The sequence below is a fragment of the Ascaphus truei genome, chromosome 10 (genome assembly GCF_040206685.1).
Source record: "Ascaphus truei isolate aAscTru1 chromosome 10, aAscTru1.hap1, whole genome shotgun sequence".
Lineage (NCBI taxonomy): Eukaryota > Metazoa > Chordata > Amphibia > Anura > Ascaphidae > Ascaphus > Ascaphus truei.
Window position 1 is genome coordinate 20,218,671 of NC_134492.1, and position 21,361 is coordinate 20,240,031.

Consider the following 21,361-nt stretch of genomic DNA (forward strand, 5'->3'; position numbering starts at 1 on the left):
TGTTCCTCATCAGTCTGTATAGAAGTGGCAGTTCCCAAAAAGGCAAAGGGTATTGGGTCAAGTAAGAGAGACCCACCAGGCATCCACGTAAGGACCCAGAGTAATTGGATTAATACCGATGACTATTCCGAAGCAACAAGGGGGGGAGTGGTTCCCAGGAGGGGCTGGGTCCCGAGGGGGGGGGGGGGTGGGTCCCATATATACGTAGAGCCACTAAGTATATATACCTCCATTAAAGTGTTAAGAGTGGGCACTAATAGAAGAACCATATTCATGTATGTCTGACATAAAATACAGTGCAACGTTGTCAAAATGAGTATGAGCGGTCGCTGTCCATTAGGGAAACTAATAAAGGACTGTTGTGCTATAAAAGTTCCTGGCACCCATTATTCTACAACCTTCCAACCTCAGCGCCCAACCGCCTGGACCCAGCCCCTGAGTCACGGTAACCCATGAAGAGTAGCTATACATAACGCACCGATGTAATCTCTCCAGAAGCCGGGCAGGGAGGGTTACACTTGTTAAAAAATGTTCAAAGAAAAAAGTCTTTATATTTAAGAGTGCCACAAATTGTTGCAAACTGTTTTCTCACGGTGATTAATCATTTTCCTGCCAGAGGGTCCTTGGTTGCTGACCCTCTAGCAGTGAAACTGTTAAGATTTTAACGAGGACCTCGTTAACTCAGAGACTGGACTGAGTAGAGAAGTGATGAAGTTGTTTCGGAGTGATACAAATATTAGGCTTGGAATTCCATTGAAGTAAGTAGGGGAATGCTTAATAACAGTATTATTCCTGCAACGCTGCCAGAAAGACCACAACGGCATGAGTCATCGGGATTAAAGACCTATAAGGCTGCCGGACCATCCACTCTGTGTACTTCCTTATGCAGTGTCAGAAACGTCTCCCCTCTACCAGAAGCCCCCCCTGTACCTTCCCAGAAATATGAGTCACAGCCACACAGTGCACGCTCTTCATGAGATGTGCGGGATCTGTATTGAATAATTGGTATGTGGTATGCAATTTGCAAACATGACAGGATGAGTGAAGACAGAAAATCCCTCTGGGTTCCTCCTGACCTCCTGCAAAATAGCAAAGGTAACAAACTGGTCAAGCGCATTCTCCTGCCAGGATCTAACTGCCATTAACTAACTATACCACTGTACAGATATAGCCACATTTATTGCAATCCGTGGCAGCAGGACATGCACGATGCATCGGCAGGAGAAGCAGCCATTGTTTTGAATCAGCCATGGGCTAGCCTGTTATTTGCCCACGGGAACACGCCGCAGCTTGCAATAACGGCTACATCTGACTGTGCTATCCTTTTGTATGTTGTCGGAGGACTACGTGGCAGGGTTACCATTATATTAAATTCACTGCCTACGCAGCCATTTTTTTAAACAACTTTAACTCTTTGAGTGCCAGAGGAGCTGCAGCAACAGGGTGCCAGGGCTTCTCCAGCACATCACGAACACGTGACCGCGACATCACTTAACCCAGAAGTGAAGTGGAAGAATTTTAAATATTAATTAACCGGGAGGTTAAAATGGAGCCCTAGCTAGAGCCCAGTGCTGGCTAAACCTTACAATGGTAACCTCAGATATTACAGATACAACACATTAGTCCATTTAAAATAAATAAATATGAAATACAGCGGGTGGTGGGAAAAGGTGGGGAGGGGGGGCTTTCCTCTCCAGCCTGCTTAGGCTGCGGCCATAGCAGGGCAGACCACGCTGACGCGTCCGCACGCTGCGCGATCAGACTGCCTAAAGGCAGTGATCATGTCTATACAGTGTGCGGGTGCGCGGGAAGGGGGCCCGCGATGCGCGTGAAATCAGTCAAAACTGATTTCTCGCGCGATAGGGCAGTCACGTGAGCGGTTCGCCCAACCAGCTCCGTGACGTCACTGGCCAGCCCATAGACACGCCCCTGGACGGCGCGCGAACGAAGGCCAGGGAAAGTACCTGCTTTCCCTCAGCCTCCGCGCGCCTCCGCACTCCTCCGTATGGCTGCTGTGTCTATGGACGCAGCCTTAGGTATCTGCTTATGCTCTAGTTAAAGGCACAGTTGAATTTAAATGGTCAAAAGGTATTTTTGTTTTACAAATGCTCTTATTTTTTTTATCATGTTCTCATATTGATTGATGTCCTTTTGTTGTGTTTTATTTGAAAGAAATATTAATCTGAAATTTTATTTGAGGAGATTCCTAAAATGGCTTTAGAACCTAGCCCGGATTACAGCAACTTCAGAATCTGTGCAACATTCTTTCCTCCATTAGGTATGAACGCCTGAATATCGTACTGTGTACTCTGTGTTACTTGCTAGGTTTTTTGGCCCAAATTTAAAGGGCTGTTGTACAAAGCCGAAGCATTCAAAATGATAGTGAAGGTGTTACATGGCTGGCTTATGATATTTGTTTAGTGCTTGTGCTACATGCTCATCATTAGATTGTTAGCTCACGTGAGCAGGGACCTACTTACACATATTATTATTATTTGTTAACAGTGTACACTATTGTATTTTTTGTTTGTTTCCTGCAATTTTTTTATCGCTCATTCCCCAATAATTTGTACATTCAAGGGGGGGCAGTGGGGATGGGGAGGAGGCAATTCTATGATTTGACAGGTTATTACTTCATACAAACTGCTTCTGTTCTTACAAATTCCACTGTCGGTTTGCATCGTGACAGGACATTTCTCAATGGTCTTATATTGTCAGCAGGTTTACTAGTGCATTCGGGTCGGGGAATGTTTAACACCATGGCTCCCATGGTTTGGTTACTTTCTCTAGTGCATCATGTAGGAATCCTGTTAATTTCTCCATACACGTGGTTTTCCACATTTTGTTTTTGATTATCGCGACCTCTGGGGGCAGGTTGTTTCCAGTTAGTCGCTATCATGGTTCTAGAAGCGGAAAGTACATCTGTTTGAGAGATTCCTGGAATAGGTCTGCTTTAGTTGGGCTCCCCATGGGTCTGGTGTTACAAAGTTATGACAGTCTGGGGTTTGACCTTTTGTTTTCTATCTCTACCCATCTCGCTTTTTTGCTGGGTAGATGCCACATTGCAAGCTGGTCTATTCTTTCTGCTCTATAGTAGGCTAGGAGATTTGGCAGAGCTAGACCACCTTCATGGGTTGGTCTATATAGGGTTTTTTTATTTTTTTATTCTAGGCTTCTTGTTTGCCCAAATAAAATTAGATATTTTTTTTCTGTAGCTGATATATTTCTTTTAATTTAATCGGAATGGGCAGGGATCGGAACCAATAAAATAATCTGGGGAGTAGATTAATCTTTACAGTACTTAGTACTGAGCCGAGTACAGTTTTGGGGCTATATAAATAAAGACATACAATACAGAATACATTTTACCCAGCCAGGATATTGAATATTTAGCCGAGATTTCTAAATCTCTGCTCAGAGTCTTCATTAGAGCTGGATAATTATATTTGTAGAGGGAATCAGATGTTTTGATTATGTTAACTCCTTTATATGGCATATATTCTTTTTGTCAGGTTAGTTCAAAGTGTAATTATATTAATTGAATTGTTGCTTGTGGTATGTTTATGGCCAAAGCTTCTGATTTTGAAGCCAGAAAATTGGCCACATTTGTTTAGTTCTTCTAAATAGATGTGGTAGAGAGATCAGTGGTTTGGTTAATGAAAGGAGTATGATGTCTGTAAATAGGCTTATTTTGTATTGAATTTGACTTATTTTGTGTCCCGCTATACTGGGGTGGCTTCTTATTTTCATGGCCAATGGGTTAATACACAGAAAAAATAGGATGGGGGATAGGGGGCATCCCTGTCTTGTTCCGTTTCTGATTTTATCTGATATATGTCCTGAGTTATAAATTTGGGTTCATGGATCACTGTATAGAGCTTCTTTGCTCTCATAAATTTTAGATGATTTTAGTGACTGGCAGTATTTGATATTATTATTTCTGTGTGGGGGATGTTCGGTAGGTTGCCAAAGTGCTGTCTTCCCCGTTATGATCAGAAAACTTCCCTCAGTGTCATGTTTAATTTTATCTGTAACAAAATGTATATGTTTATAAGAATGGCTACTCCTCTCTCTCTTTTTTTTAATTTTTATCTGAGGACAGTGTGACAGAAACCAGGGGTTGGTAATAAACTCCATATACAGGGCTCCCAGGATACTGAACAGTTTCTGTCCTGTCTAAGCTGAACAGGGCAGCCTCGTGGTACAGGCACTCCATTCCACAGTTTGTCTGCTGCCTGTTTTCTGTCACCTGTCATGCTGATTAGAGTTCAGGTATATAAGACCTGTTTCCTGTTTCCTCTGGGCCCCGCCCAAGAGCCTGGAAGGCTGCTGAACTGCAGAGGGGTGAGAAAGCCTCTTTCCCAAATCGCTTCATTCATTCTGTTAGTTTGTCTAAAGACTGCAAAGGTACTTATTTTGTTGGTGGAAGTGGACAAGCCACTTCCAACTCTGAGTCAGGGACATCTAAGTTTAAGTTATCGCTCAGACGAGCAGCTTTTTGTTTGGCTTTGTTTTCTGTTTAAACTGTGGCAGTCTCAGTGCCTGGGACTGAATAAACCAGGCATAGCCTGTTTAAAGGAACAGTACGTGACGTCTCATCATTTAACCTACCCTAAAAGACCGTGTTCTAACAGTCCCGGACAGACGGCGGAGCCCCGGAGTAAGCCGTTTGTCACATATGGTGGAGAATGCGGGCAGAACACTAAAAGGTCTGGGGGTTAAAGAACTTTAAAGAAAAAAAAAAAAAAAAAGGTTTTTTTTCTCTCTCTCCAAACAAGATGGAAGACGTGGTGAGTGCGCTGGTACGCAATGTCGCTGTCCAGAGAGACGCGAATGAAGCCCTGCAACAGGCGAATGCAAACCAGCAAGAGACAAACCGCTTGCTGAAAGAGGAGCAACAGCGGTTCGCTCAGGGCTTACAGCAGGAACTCGAGATCCTGAGGGAGACTATCAGTAACCTTCCACTGGCAGCGGCAGCCCCAGTTCCGAAAATGACCAGGGCAAGCCACTACCTTCAGAAGATGGGACCCTCGGATGATGTGGAAGCCTATCTTCTCACGTTTGAACGCACGGCACAGAGAGAGGGATGGCCAGAAGCTGAGTGGGCTGGTCTAATCGCACCCTTCCTAAGCGGCGAACCCCAGAAGGCTTACTTTGATCTAGAGCCAGCCGAAGCTAACGTCTATGCAAAATTGAAGTTCGAGATCCTCGCCCGCCTCGGCGTAACCACGGCTGTTCGCGCCCAAAGGTTTCACGCATGGTCCTTCACGATGGATAAAGCCACCCGAAGCCAGATGTATGACCTCATCCACCTCGCCCGGAAGTGGCTACAACCCGAGATCAACTCAGCAAGCCACATTGTGGAACGGTTGGTCATGGACCAGTTCTTGAGGAAACTTCCCTCTGCCTTACGCCATTGGGTCAGTCGGAGTGACCCCCACAATGCGGATGAGCTTGTGGCCCTCGTAGAAAGGTACAATGCAGCAGGAGAGCACCCGCAACCCACAGTCGTGGAGCAACCCCACTACCCGAGGTTCCAGGACTCTTCCAGAGACGGTAAAAGGGTACCGGGGTTAAGGGGAGCTGAAGAGCGGCGACCACCTTCACGCAGCACCAGCAACAGTGGTTCGCACACTAAGGGCAATAGCCAACATGGGGAGCCGGGAAAAGGCTCTAAGTGGGACACAGACTATGTACCTAAATGTGTAAATTGTCATGAGAGGGGCCACACAGCAAAAATCTGCCCACTAAATGATGAGCCCATGCAATGCAACAGCGTGGAACCTTATTCGCTGTTGTCCCAATGTATGGGCCCTAGCCCAGAGGACCCCTTGAATAACCATCTGTGGGCATTTGTAAAGGTTAATGGTAAGAGGGTTCGGGCACTTCTTGACTCTGGGAGTATGGTCACACTAGTGTCCGAATACCTATTGCCCATTAAGAAGAAACAGGTAAACAGTTCACAAAGAGTGGCAATTTGTTGTATACATGGGGATAATCATGAATATTCCACTGTTGATGTTTTTTTTTAAACAGAATTTGGTTCTTTAGATTTCAAGGTGGGTGTTGTACCCAAACTGGCACATGATGTGTTAATAGGGACCGACTTTCCCCATTTTCTAAAAATGTGGTCCCCAGCTCAGAATAGCGCCCAGAGTTCAATAGCAGACCATAACGAAGTGTTAGAAGAAACAAATCCTTTCCCTTTTTCAGAAATGGAGGTTGACGAGGGCCCAAATAAGAAAGGGGAAAAGGAGGAGTGCTGTGAAATTCCCTTCCCCATCACTACTTTGGTAGGGAATACCCCAAATCAAGATGTTGATCAGGCACTTACCACCCCAGTACAGGATAAGACCCTCGCTGACCTAGAGGTCAGTCCTGGGAGTTTTAAGAAGGCCCAGTGGGAGGACCCCACATTAGCGGTAGCAAGGGGAAATATACGGGACCAGAATAGTACTCATGGCCAACCAGATAGGTCACTTGCTTACCCCTACTTCGAGGTAGAGAACGACCTAGTATATCGGGTTGATAAAAGAAAATCAGTTACAACTAAACAATTGTTGGTACCACGGACATTCCGTAACGTAGTATTACACCTCGCACATAGTCATCCATTGGGGGGACACCTAGGGGTGGAAAAGACAAAAGAAAAGGTTCTCCGAAGCTTTTATTGGCCTGGGGTTCTGGCAGAAATTACAAACTATTGTTCCTCATGCCCAGAATGTCAGATCACCGCCCCGTTCAAAGCATACCGCAGCCCATTGGTACCCCTTCCCATAATAGAGGTACCATTTGACCGGATTGCTATGGATCTAGTAGGACCCCTAATAAAGTCTGCTAGGGGACATCAGCATATATTGGTAATATTAGATTATGCTACCCGATATCCGGAGGCAGTTCCCCTACGTAGCACCTCTGCTAAAAACATAGCAAAAGAGTTAGTACTTCTGTTTTCCCGGGTCGGAATTCCTAAAGAGATCTTATCTGACCAGGGAACACCATTTATGTCCCAAGTAACGAAAGAGCTATGTAAACTCCTAAAAATCAAGCATCTCAGAACCTCAGTCTATCATCCACAAACAGATGGTTTAGTGGAAAGGTTCAATAAAACCTTAAAGAGCATGTTACGCCAGGCGGTCGATAAGGATGGGAAAAACTGGGACTGTTTGTTACCATACCTGTTATTTGCCATTAGGGAAGTTCCCCAGTCATCCACAGGCTTCTCCCCGTTTGAACTATTGTATGGCCGACATCCAAGGGGCTTACTGGATATAGCCAAAGAAACTTGGGAACACGAGGTTACCCCTTACAGAAGTGTAATAGAGCATGTTGCCCAAATGCAGGACCGCATTGCTGCAGTCCTACCCATAGTGAGGGAACACATGGATAAAGCTCAAGAAGCACAAAGGAATACGTATAATAAGGGTGCTAGGGTCAGAATTTTTTTTCCAGGTGATAGGGTACTAGTTCTGGTTCCCACCGTGGAGAGTAAATTCCTTGCTAAATGGCATGGGCCATATGAGGTCTTGGAAAGAGTGGGAGAAGTAAATTATAGGGTAAGGCAGCCAGGTAGGAGGAAACCTGAGCAAATTTACTATATAAACCTACTCAAGCCCTGGAAAGATAGAGAGGTCTTGTTAACCCTAGTACCCCCAGGTCCGTCAGAGAATCAAGAAACTGACCCAGAGGTTAGCATAGCTGAAACACTGTCCGTGCATCAGAAACGAGAGGTCCAGAGTTTAGTGAGAAGGAACAAAGAAATCTTCTCTACACAGCCAGGTAAAACTAACGTAATTAAACATGACATAGTCTCTGAACCGGGGGTCCGAGTTAACCTTAAACCGTACCGAATCCCAGAGGCCAAGAGAGAGGCTATAAGTTTAGAGGTTAAAAAAATGCTAAAACTAGGCGTAATTGAGGAATCCCAAAGTGGGTGGAACAGCCCTATAGTTTTAGTCCCAAAGCCAGACGGTACAACAAGGTTTTGTAATGACTACCGGAAACTAAACGCGGTGTCAAAATTTGATACTTATCCTATGCCCAGGGTGGATGAACTTGTAGAGAGACTGGGCAAAGCCCGATATCTCACAACCCTAGACCTAACAAAAGGGTACTGGCAGGTTCCCCTCACAGAAAGGGCAAAAGAAAAAACAGCCTTCTCAACCCCAGACGGCCTCTTTCAATATAAGGTGCTGCCTTTTGGCTTACATGGAGCTCCCGCCACATTCCAAAGAATGATGGATAAAATTTTAAAACCACATGTTCGGTACGCTGCCGCCTACCTGGATGATGTGGTAATCCATAGTGAAGATTGGCAGTCCCACCTTCCAAAGGTCCAAGCTGTGCTCGACGCAGTTCGGTCTGCTGGACTAACTGCTAACCCCGCTAAATGCACTATTGGTCTGGAGGAGGCCAAGTATCTGGGGTATTCTATTGGTAGAGGGTTACTCAAACCACAAACACTCAAAGTAGAGGCGATACAAAATTGGCCAAGGCCAGTCACAAAAAAACAAGTAAGGACCTTTTTGGGGTTAATTGGCTACTATAGGAGGTTTATTCCCAATTTTGCAACTAAGGCAACCCCACTAACCGACCTCACAAAAGCAAGAGGACCGCTAATGGTAAAGTGGTCCCCCGAAGCCGAACAGGCCTTTAGAAGCCTGAAAGAAGCTCTCTGTGCCCAACCAGTGTTGGTCACACCTGACTTCTCCAAAGAGTTCGTAGTCCAAACCGACGCATCTGAGGTAGGGCTGGGGGCGGTACTCTCCCAGGAGTCTCAAGGGGAGGAGCACCCCATCCTTTATTTAAGTAGGAAACTAAATCCCCAGGAGAAAAATTACTCCATAGTCGAGAAAGAGTGTCTCGCAATAAAGTGGGCTGTAGAGACACTCAAGTATTATCTGTTGGGGAGAAAGTTCCGATTGGTCACAGATCATGCACCCCTTACCTGGATGTGTCAAAATAGGGAGAAGAACGCTAGGGTGACCAGGTGGTTCCTAAGCCTACAGCCCTTTAAATTTTCTGTGGAACACAGGTCGGGGCACAAACATGGCAATGCCGACGGGTTGTCAAGGATGCACTCCCTAATATCCATGGTCGCTCACCCCTCGAGGTCTGAGCTGGGGGGGAGGATATGTGACAGAAACCAGGGGTTGGTAATAAACTCCATATACAGGGCTCCCAGGATACTGAACAGTTTCTGTCCTGTCTAAGCTGAACAGGGCAGCCTCGTGGTACAGGCACTCCATTCCACAGTTTGTCTGCTGCCTGTTTTCTGTCACCTGTCATGCTGATTAGAGTTCAGGTATATAAGACCTGTTTCCTGTTTCCTCTGGGCCCCGCCCAAGAGCCTGGAAGGCTGCTGAACTGCAGAGGGGTGAGAAAGCCTCTTTCCCAAATCGCTTCATTCATTCTGTTAGTTTGTCTAAAGACTGCAAAGGTACTTATTTTGTTGGTGGAAGTGGACAAGCCACTTCCAACTCTGAGTCAGGGACATCTAAGTTTAAGTTATCGCTCAGACGAGCAGCTTTTTGTTTGGCTTTGTTTTCTGTTTAAACTGTGGCAGTCTCAGTGCCTGGGACTGAATAAACCAGGCATAGCCTGTTTAAAGGAACAGTACGTGACGTCTCATCATTTAACCTACCCTAAAAGACCGTGTTCTAACAGTCCCGGACAGACGGCGGAGCCCCGGAGTAAGCCGTTTGTCACAACAGATATACTTGTGGGTAAAGTCTGTCCCAGTACTTGGGGGAGGGTCTTCTTAGAGATATGTGTCTCTTGAAGATAGATTATATCTGCTTTTTGTTGTATGTCCTTTTAGTGTTTTCTGTTGTGTAAGCCTCCCATTTATTGTAGCTTTATTGTCCTGTCTTTTTTTAGTAGAATAAAATGTTTCTGGGTGGTGCTATTTAGAAGTCTGCTTCAACCTCGTGTTTCGGTCCTCAATTGGGGTGGGGGAAATATAGGTACAACTTGTGTGCCTGGATGTGGGTGGGGGATCCACCGTGGGGCAATGCCGGAACGTTCCTATACCTTCTGGGGTTTTATGTTGCTGTAGCCTTTTTTGTTTTGCTTTTCTGATGTTCAGTGTCATGGTTATTAAAGGTTTCTCCCTTCCAGTTGTTTCCTCTAGATCTATATAACCTGTGGCCTCTAACAATGCAACCGTCTTCAAGTCTACAGTTCTTTAACAATACAACATTTTTTTAACATCTTATAAGTTATACACAACTTTTCTTTGGTATTTTCAGATAATTGTGCTTTATATAGCAACTCACATTATTTTTAACTTGTCTTATTCTATCTATCTTTGTCCCTGTTGGCATCTGCTCCCTTTTCCCTCTGTAGTCTGGCATAATTCATTTAACCCTTTATAAAGTCAATCTCTTATCTATATTCAGTTGTTCACGGCATTGTGGCCCTCTTTGGATTTGGTCTCTAACCTGAGGCTCTTGCAATCTACAGGTGGGATTTCCTTAGCTGTATCCCTTTTTCTTTCTTTACTCGTCCTCTGATTATCTAGAGAGCGTCTGTCATGCATCGATCATGGGAAGAGTCCAATATTGTATTATTTACATGTATACTTATACTATATAATGCAAGTTCTCAGCTCTGATTCTAGTACATATCTAAAGTGAAGACAAAAATAGCTGGGCCTCTCCTTCCTCTGGCGTTTTGATGATGATCTGTGTTCCTTTGTGTGTGGAGAAAAGACGGCAGGGAAACCCCATTTATATTTTATTTCTCTGGATCTCAGTGCCTCTGTTATCAGTTATACATCCCTTCTTTTTTGCAATGTTGATGGTGCAAGATCTGCATAGATCTGTATATTATTGTTGTCGAATCTGATCTGAGGATGAGTCCTGGCTCCCTATATTATTTCTTCCTTCATTTTGTAGCAATATAGGCAGACTATTACATCTCTGGGATTTTCCTCCACCTTCGGTTTGTATCTCAGAGCTCTATAAGCTCTATCCTTCAGGAATTCTTCCTCTGCAGTGTTGGGCAGGAAGAAAGCTCTTGAGATAGTCCTCTACTTGTATGACCATCTCCGGTATTCCTCTTATACACATATTGCTGCGATGTGACCGTTTCTCCAGGGCTTCTTGTCGTTCCATTAGATCCTCAATATTTGTGTTTATCATGATTATTTCTTGGTCTTGTTCATCTTGATGGGCTAACAGTTCATCTATTTTAGTTTTATTTGCATCCACCCATTCTCCTAGGTCGGCTATGTCGGCATTTACTTCCTTCAAAGCTTTTTGTATTTCACATTGGACCATGGCCTGCATCTGAACAAACAAGTCTTCTATGTCTTATTTGGTGCTTAGCTGGTTTGGACCAAACGATGATGTCTCTTCCTCTGAACCGGAGTCCGCTTGCTGTGTTGCTTACCGCTTTCTAGGCCTCAAGGGTAGGTCCCTTGTCCTGAAGAAGTCTGATGCTTCTGGTGTCTGTGTTTTTTTTTAATTATTTTTTTAGAAGGCATGCTTAGTGAGTTATTCTTTTATTCTTCTGATCAAACAAGGTTTGGGGTTTCTAGGTTGTGTTTATCAGTTGTGAGTTCATTAAGGGTTTCGGCTGTGGATGGAGCTTCAGTCAGACGCTGCCATCTTCTTCAGCTCTTCAACCGGAAGCCACTGTCTGTACTATTTCAATGTTACTGTATTCACCTTATCCTATTGTGCTACAGTATTCTGTCCTACCACTATAAGGATACATAACTTTGCATAACTGATTGTTGTGTCCTTTCTGTTCTCCTTTCCAGATAACCTAATCAAAGCGATCTTGTCAGCCACAAAAGAATACCGGCTGAGGCCAGCACTTGACAGGTATGTAAATCAGAGGAAACTCTCAAATCACTAGTACTGTCATGCCCTTCTTGAACTTCTACACTATAGTCAGAAATGTATGTGTGTGTGTACAGGTACATACATATAAAAAATAATTACCATTAATGTCACCATTGTGCATTTGATTTTTTTAGCGTGTCTACTGACTATTAAAACTGCATTATTGAGTTAAGAAATAGATACCTGGGTTTGATACCCTTTGACATTTTCTCTAGCAGTAGACTTCAAAAGACATGAACAGGTACAACTGTTTTATTATTCACTGCATATGATTAATGGGCTCACCTCTGTCTTATAGCATGGTATCTGCAGCCTGAATTTACTTTACCAGTGTTTAACAGCTGTTGACAGCTTAAAACATCATGTCACTGTCTTTTGACTGTTGAAATAATAGGAACATAATTATTGTATCTTAATTCCCACTGAACAACCCACAAATCCAACTGGTCCATCTTTTTTTTTTAACTCTGTTTTTAATATCCTGACCATTGTGTCATTTTCCTTCCTGAAATAATAATAAATAAAAACAGGTTCTCGAGCATTAGTTAAAAGGGATAGCAAAAAAAAAAAAAGCAACTTTTTCATGAACAAGTTTAACAAGTTTAAAAATAGTTTATGCTTGGAAACAAATTTGCATCATAATATAAACTGAATTTACCATGGATTTGGATGCAGTTGCTGCTATAACATGTAATACTGCTCTTGTAGCACATACCTAGAATCCTGGAAAGAGAGTTGTGATCAATGGGATGTCTTTTTTTATTTATTTTTTTAGTTTTAGGGCTAGAAGCACAAAGTTCTGTTAAATCAGGGCTTATAATACCTAAAACAATAACAGATGTTATTTGCCCTGGGGGTTATTGCCTCTATATATAAGGCTAATTATTTGTCAAAACAATCGCTGTTTATATCTCATTAGCATAGGCTTAACCCCGCATTATTGTAGCTTACCGTGGTCAAAACTCCCCTATACCACTCGTGGTGAGATACCTGTGAACACCCCTAAGATAACTGGCAAATACGCTCATTTAAAATTATTGAAATATATTGTCCATATTCTAATTAGCATATTCCTCAGGTATTGCAGGTGTGTTCACAGGTATGGCTCGCCCTCCCTTCTCTCTCCTCAAAAAGTCCTATTTCTGCATGCGAGTAACCCCAAGAAAAGTACTAGTATTGCAGAAATAAAGGCAACAGCAATATGCTTGAGCAGAGTCCTTTCAAATCACTATGGTGTCTCAAAGACAAGAGTACAAGGTTTAGACAGATGTGTGTACTGCTGAGGATGGTGGGCTGCAAATGTTGATGTAAGGCCCCATTCCACTGTGCGGCTGCTAAATATTTATACCCTTTCTTGAATAATAGCATTAACCCATTACCTTCTCAAGACACCAAATGAGCAAAGAGAAAAGCAGTGGTCAAGTCTCTGCTGCCATTTGTTTCAATATGGGGAAAAAAGGCTGTTTAAAGAGAAATGACACATGCATCTCACCATCACACTCCAGGCTGCAGCTGTAACTCATTTCATTGATGTTTGCTTATGTAAAAAGTCTGGTGGGAGGGAGTTTAAGATGTATGTGGGAACATTTTGGGGAGAAAGCAAATGAAGTCTAAAGTGCACATTGTCTAGCCATCCTCCACCAATACACACTTTCACACATAATCTTCTCGTGATTATTCTGCTTTTGGCACAGCAATACATCCTTAGAACTTATACCAGGTGCTCCAGGTGAACAGCTGCAACCCATACTGACTGACTTCAGCCAGACCTCTTCATTACAAGTTACACATTTATTTCACTTTAGAGTGAGAGTAGTGGGATAAGGTGGTCTTTGTTGCATGCACATCATCTCCTTATTGTTCTGATTTATTTTGATTACTATGCCTGTAAAGTACTTGGCTCTGGGACTGGATGTCCCCCAATCATTGAGCCAAATGGAGAAACAGCAATTGGGATCGGCTCCAACAGGGAGTTTACCATTGAGCTGAGTTACTTTCTAGCATATACTGGTAGGGAACCCCCGCAACTGTCAAAAATGTATGGTAGATGTAGGTGCTCCCTAGGTAAGTGTTAATAGTAGCAACCAGAGAAAAGAAACCTAAATTGGGCACTCAAAACATCTATTGGGTGATATGTGAAGAATTTAAAACAAACTTTAATAGACCACTTAAAATAATGGGGAGTAAAACGAGTATTAAACGCTTAGATCCAAGCATATGAACATGTAATGTAAATGTTCTGGATCAACAATGTAGATAGCAGAGGCACTCTTAATGAGTGTCTCGCAGTCAAGACAGGTGGGTAGGATGACCCACCTGTAAACTTAACCAGAGTTGTGAAACTCAGCTGTAGTGATAAATAACAGTGCACAGACCCTGACAACACACTAAAGCAAAAGACCACAGAGTGGGATCCTAGCCAGGTCTGCCAAAAAGTCAAAAGGTTTACTTATGACGAGGTGACGCTGGTTATGGGCTAGGTAGATGAAGTGGTGGTGAAGGTACACGTTGCTGTTTAGTGTAAATGGAGAATCAGGGTCTAGCGATATAGCCCAGTTTACCTGGATATATATGACAGATCCGAGGTGTGGTAGAACTGGGTGTGTAATGGTCTAATTAGTCCCTAGCCAAATTAATTAAGGCAAATATATGGCACTGATACATACACTGGCTACACTGATAGGAAGATAGGCACAACTCAGTGTATGATTTGCCTGTCGCCCCCCACAATGAATGTATCTACGTAGTGTGAGGTCTTCAGTCTTCAGTACAGTCTTCAGTAGTTAGTTGTAACTGTAGAATAAACGGCACTGACCCGACACCTGCTCTGTTAATCAGGGCTGGTCAATAAAGGGTCAGTGCTAGTGAGAAGATAGATCGTTAAATCACATAAGTAGGGTGCACAAATGTACACCTAACTTGCATAGTGTAGACAGAATGAGTAGCAGACTGCTGGAAAAAGCTCCTTTGGGTAATCCAATGTAGGAGCCACTTTGAAAGAAGCACATAGCAGGTGCTGATAGACAGTGCTGACAGCTGACTCGCGTGTGAGCGTCTGAGTCCAGCGAGTGCACCCGTATGCCGACGCGCACGTTTCGCGTAACAACGCTTTCTCAAGGAAAGTGAGAGGGGGCCTTCACCTTCACCACTACTTCATCTACCTAGCCCATAACCAGCGTCACCTCGTCATAAGTAAACCTTTTGACTTTTTGGCAGACCTGGCTAGGATCCCACTCTGTGGTCTTTTGCTTTAGTGTGTTATCAGGGTCTGTGCACTGTTATTTATCACTACAGCTGAGTTTCACAACTCTGGTTAAGTTTACAGGTGGGTCATCCTACCCACCTGTCTTGACTGCGAGACACTCATTAAGAGTGCCTCTGCTATCTACATTGTTGATCCAGAACATTTATATTACATGTTCATATGCTAGGATCTAAGCGTTTAATACTCGTTTTACTCCCCATTATTTTAAGTGGTCTATTAAAGTTTGTTTTCAATTCTTCACATATCACCCAATAGATGTTTTGAGTGCCCAATCTAGGTTTCTTTTCTCTGGTTGCTATTACTTTCTAGCATTACAGTTCAGAACCCCCTTGAGACACTGTTTTCTAGAAGGTAGACTAATCTAAAACTAGACTGAATGTCATGTATAGAGTGGTGAAAGCTGCATGTGGAGTCTAAATGACAATGGTGTTTCCTGTCCTTAGCCTCAACTGTCGGCGATGTATCATCGTGGGGAATGGAGGTGTTCTTGCCAACAAGTCTCTTGGATCCAAAATTGATGAGTACGAAGTTGTTGTCAGGTACGACTGTAGCTTCTGTGGGAAAGGTCAAACTTCTTGTTCAAGTTATTTCTGTAATGAGAACTTCCCCTTTGGCAGAACATATTCTCAAAGTCCCAAGCTCTCTCTTCCATTAAAAGAAACTCCCCTACAAGAACATACTCCTGAGAATACCTAGCCCAAACATGTATTTTGCAATGGGAGATGTTTTCTGCAGAACAGTAGCATCTCTCGCTCTCATTGGAGTGAACACTACATGACTGTCTTCTGTGCTAATATTGCAGGTTAAATTCTGCTCCAGTAAAAGGCTTTGAGAAGGATGTAGGCAGCAAAACAACCCTAAGAATCACATATCCTGAAGGCGCAATCCAGAAACTTGAACAATATGAAAAAGACTCCCTTTTTGTCTTGGCCGGATTCAAGTGGCAGGATTTCAAGTGGCTGAAATATATTGTTTACAAGGAGAAAGTGGTAAGTTTGCACACTCATGGTTATCACATGGCATGTGGCTCATTTTAACAGCTGTCATTGTTTTAGCTAGTTGTTGGACATCATTTATAGAAGAGTTCAGTGCTGATGTTCATGATACATCTTACCATTGGGTAGAGATAAAGCATGTTTCTTCTTATCCTCATGGTTTCTTTACATTCCTGTCCGTTTTCCATTTAAGACAGAATAGTGACAGTGGTAACAACAGCGCAGGCGTACTCTGCCGCACACATGCACTATGCACTCTGCACGTCCAAACAGATACCGCACAGTGACACGAAAGAAAGAATCTCTGTAGAGAGCACAGCAACATTTGCTAAAGCAGCAGTCTGCGCTAATCACCAATGTTTTGCTATTTTTTTTCTTTATTAACTTACAATTTTTTGCTCTTTCCAAGGCTGTTTGTATAAAATCTGGTGCTTCGTTTAGGAGATATTGGCATTTTAAATATTAAGTCTCCAGGTGATTAAAATGAAGCTCTCCCCAGAGCCCATTTCCCTCAGAAGTTAGAGATTTAAAAAAAAACAAAAAAACAATTAACACTAGAATGTATTTCTTTTTATTATAGCAGGACATGTTCAGGCGGCAAGATGTGAGCATTATATGAGTAAAACTCAAAAAGGCTTCTTGGTGATTACTGCTTTAAAATGAAACACAGTTACGTGTGTTATCTTAATGTAACATCACAGATTGCTCTGTTCAACCACGTTATCTCCAGTAGTCTCCCTCTACCTTTAGGTTATGGCTGGCTTACTTAATGGTATTTTTCCTCAGGGCAGACAGAGGTAATATATTTGTTTGTCCAGCATTGTTTGTTTCCACTATTATAACATGTAACCCAAAAGCCTGGACTTGGATGGCAGATTGTACCCTGTCTCTTGGGATAACAATACCAACATGTGACATTTAAGCAACCATTTTGCCATTTTGTATCATTTGCCCAGTATACTGGGAACGTATCGTTATCTAACCCTTCGTTATTCAACGCTGAATAGAAGTTCCTGATTCGTTCATTCACTGCCAGTGAGAGGGTAACTCTGACCCGTTGGGGTGCAAGTAGGAATCCGCCAGTTTGTCACATGCTATTTTCTCATGCAGTTTGTTTGCCGATAAACTGGGTTTCGATTTTCCACTTAACCCTTTGAGTGCCTGAGGGGGCCACGGGGCCAGATTGACGCAGCCCCTCCGAGGATGTGATGGCGGGAGGAAATGAGTCATGGCCCCCAAGGAACGCAGGGCGCAATCTTCCCTATGAGACATTATAGGGGGCCATGTCATTTCCCAGAATCCCTGGCTGCAGCTGAAGCACTGTATGATAAGAGATGAAGGGGAAAGGCAGGGTTGCAGACCTGTCTGAGAGATGTCAGTGTGCTTACAAGTGGTATTGCTAAGAAAACAAGCATTTTTAGAGGGATGTAGCTACCTGGGGTGCCAGAACCTGTATTGTAATAGCTATGTCCTAAGGCACTTAAAGGGTTAAATCCAGCTTTCTCCAATCGCGTTATCAGCTTTACAGCAGCCTTTATAGAAAGGAATGTTCCTCTGTTAAGTGCCTGTGATGTCACGCAATAAACCAACGTAGTGGACCAATTAAACTGCAACAACTGATGTACTGTAGTAACTTAGGCCGAGTTTATAGTACTTGTTACGGTGACAGCGACATTGCGCAGCGCCGTAGCAAGTACATGTTGTTTGTCGCGGGTGACCATAGTGGGTGCGACGGCGACCGCGTGACGTCAGCCATCACGATCGCTGGAAGCCAGAAGATTTTGATATTTCCAGCAATCGAGGGGTGACGTCACGGGCACGTGAGCGGTTTAGCCAATGAGGGTGAACCACTCATGGCCCAGCCCCCCAGTCGCGATCTCTGGGCTTCTGCAACAGAGTGCAGGAAACGCTGTAGGACGGCGACGGCTGACGTCACACAGTCGCATCGCCGTAGCCCACACTATAAATGTGGCCTTGCACGTTCCAGTGTAGCTGCAGCCTTCTGCCTTTACAAAGCCAGTAGCAAACTTCATGCTGCTGTTTGGGCTAGCCTTAACTTTGGCGGGGCCCATGCCGGCATGCCAGTAGCAGGGCCTTCCTCTTGCAGCGCATGATGTCGCGTGTTGTCATGACAAGGCAACACTGAAGAAGGAAGGCCGCTCCGCATAAGGTAAGACCACCCCCCTCCCTCTTCCCCCCTACCTTGGGGTGAGCAGCGGTGCTGTCCCGAGCCGATTCTGGGACTCCCCAGCTCCCTCCTCCAGCTCTCCTCTCTCCTGTCAGGCAGAATCTGGATCCTGGCTCCAACAGCAGAAGAGAGAGAAGGGAGCAAGGGGTGAAGGTGTGTGCCTTGCCCTAACGGCGCTGGCTCAGTACCATTGCAAAGTGGCATAGATTCAGACTTTTTTAGAGCGTTCTGCATAGAAAGTTTTATTTAGAAGTAATTGCTTCACAAGACAAATTAAGAGTTGCTAAATCTTCTCTGCAGTCTCTCCTTTCCCCTAAACTTCTGTAACCCGAGCAAATGGAAACCTCTCCAGTGCTATCCAAGGAATTTGCTGGGTGTCTTTAAATGGAGGGTGGAAAGAGTGTTTTTTTTCTCAGCCAGATACAGTGTGCCTGTGTTGTCGCCTCTGTCACTGTCAACAATGTCATGCTAACAAATGGTACACAGGGATCTGGAAGATTTCTGCCGGAGACTTTGTGTTCCTTGGCCAGCTCTGCAGATTGCTTACATATCTGGAGATAGAAGAGCAATTTATTAAGATTTCTTTGCTCCTTAATCCCATAAATTGAGCAACGGCTGGGGTTTGTGACCTGTTTTTTCTTTTCTTTCTAAGATGGATATACATGGGAATTGTTGGGTTAGTAAAAGAGCAGGCCACTCATGAGGGTCCCAATACAAACAGTGGGATGCAGCCTGTTGTCTGTGTGCTTTAGCAGTCATGGTTCCCCTACGTTATATGCTATCTATAGTTCCAAGGTAATTATTGCAATAATCTCCATTTATCACAATTTCGATCTATTAGAATACTTTACTACTGCCAGAAATATTTGGGTGGGAAATAATCTCTCCTAAACTTCAGTTGATTAGACTAGACTGAGGAATATTTAATTGGGGGAAAGAAAGAAGGGACACGGAGAGAAGAAATCAGACAACAGCAATGTCAGCAGCAGGTGTCGGGGAATGCCCCTTGAGAATAGAGACATTTGACCAGTATTATCCTGTAAGTGAATGCACCTTGTAATCCTTTAGCCCAGGGATGCTCAACTCTAGGCTTTACCCCCCCCTCCCCCCCACCTCCAAAAAGGTCAGGTTTTCAGGCTATCCCAGTTTCAGCACAGATGACTCAATCAGTCCTTGCTTCAGTACAGGTGGCTCAATCCGTCCCTGCTTCAGCACAGAGGGCTCAGTCCCTGCTTCAGCACAGGTGGCTCAATCAGTCCCTGCTTCAGCACAGGTGTCTCAATCAGTCATTGAGCCATCTGTGCTGAAGCTGAGATATCCTGAAAACCTGACCTTTTGGGGGGGGCTTAAGGACTGGAGTTGTGTATTCTTGCTTTGGCCAACTTGCACCTCCGTGTAGCGTATTTGGGCAATAATTACAATTTACAGAGAGCAGCTGGCAGGCCTCACATTAGCCAGGGTGCGGGGCACGCCTCCCGCTCTCTTAGCTCGCTAGGAGGAAACGTTGCCAATTAGAATACGTGCTCACAAGCCCCACGCAACATTAAACAAACAGTAGCGCTTAGGGTGTTTTTGTGCCTTTTTTCTCTCCGCGGAGAGGAATGAACAAGTCTCAACCGCAGGAATGCTCTGTGTTTGTGAGACCGCAAGGCATTGTACCTGAGCCTCTGCAGCTTGGGATAGGGGCAGAGGCTACTAAAGGTCACAAGTTAGCCACACACTATGATGTTTGATACACTATGCTGCATTGAGGCCAGAGGAACTGGGCTGCACATGACCGTCCCTAGTACATAATATAGTAATAATAATAACTCCTCACAATTCACAAGAAATTGGCTGAGTAGCATTTCATGCTTAGGAATTTCCCTATCATTTATTAAAAATGTACACACTGCATTATAAATTAATACCAATTAATAAATGTAGTTTCTCCAATCTAAGGTTTACTGTACTTTGATAGTAGAGTGCCTGGAGCATTATCTTATTACTGATGTTGGAACTCTCTTCTGTCTCTCGTGTAGAGCCTGTAAATAGGTTTCAGAGGGGCTGCACCCCACAGCATAAAACTCAACATGGAGGCACTAGGCCCCAACTTCAGGTCCCAGGTTTTCCAACTGGGAAAGGGGTCCAACTGACATGCAATAGCTTTTTATGGCTGATACTACATATTCCACCAAAAGTCAAACCCACCAGCAAGCAGCACAAAACCAGTTTCCATGGTATGTCTTGTGTGAGCCCGGCCAGAGACAACCAATCGAGTCTTAGCCAGGCTATCGCATTGACATTCTGATGGACTTCCATTTACAGTCTAAGTATTGAATATGGCACCCCTGCGTTCTATATAATTCTAGTAGCCCAGGACATTTATGTCCACTTACTTTTTCCCAACATTAATAGAAAAGCAACTACAATGAGTCAAATCGTGACTGTTTTTAATTACTGTGTGTTGGAATCTTGTAGGAGTGGGCAAAACACAAAATCAATATGGCAGACCAAGCAACCAACTGTGTGTTGTGTAACTGTATAGCAGTTCAGTCGCTCCATAGTACTCCTGCCTTGCATACGTGCGTACCATAATGCCCTCCCTCTGTAAATTCTCCCTACATACCACTTAGATTGTGTGCTCTTCGAGCCAGGGACTCCCTTTCCTAATGTTTACTTTTTTGCTTAAAGTGCTTATTACCGTTATGTCTCATGATATTGACATGAATTACTGCTGAGAAGCTCTATCTACATAAATGGTACTATACGAATAAAGATATACTTCCATACTGTACATATTGTAGACATTTTAAGATGTCGTTTCTCTGATTTTAAGAAACTTTGGGTATTTGGATGTTCAGGGAGATGCATCCTGTGATTCTACAATCAACTATCCAATCACAGCTATGTAAATGCCCATGACTCAATGAAAGACTTTGATCTGTGACACTGTGGGCTCTGTATATTTAAAGGGTTTTTCTTGATATGTTTTAGGCTTATAGAGCTAAAGAAAAGAAGGCAGTTACATTACTGTGGATGTATTAGCTGAGGTTTGTGGGTAGAGAGAGGTTAGAGGGAC

The 21,361-nt window shown here is 43.8% G+C and overlaps 1 protein-coding gene across 8 annotated transcripts in view; it reads left to right on the forward strand.

Annotated features, from left to right (window-relative positions):
- The window catches only part of ST3GAL3 (ST3 beta-galactoside alpha-2,3-sialyltransferase 3), a 244,633-nt gene that overhangs the window by 203,570 nt on the left and 19,702 nt on the right, over positions 1-21,361 (forward strand). For all 8 annotated transcript variants that reach the window (XR_012804050.1, XM_075616099.1, XM_075616098.1 and 5 more), the window contains 3 exons: positions 11,768-11,831; positions 15,561-15,656; positions 15,920-16,106. Coding sequence is in view for 7 of the 8 variants with exons in the window: in XM_075616099.1 (XP_075472214.1) it covers positions 11,768-11,831; positions 15,561-15,656; positions 15,920-16,106 (347 nt within the window). In the remaining variant the exon portion in view is untranslated. The remainder of the gene's footprint in view (positions 1-11,767; positions 11,832-15,560; positions 15,657-15,919; positions 16,107-21,361) is intronic.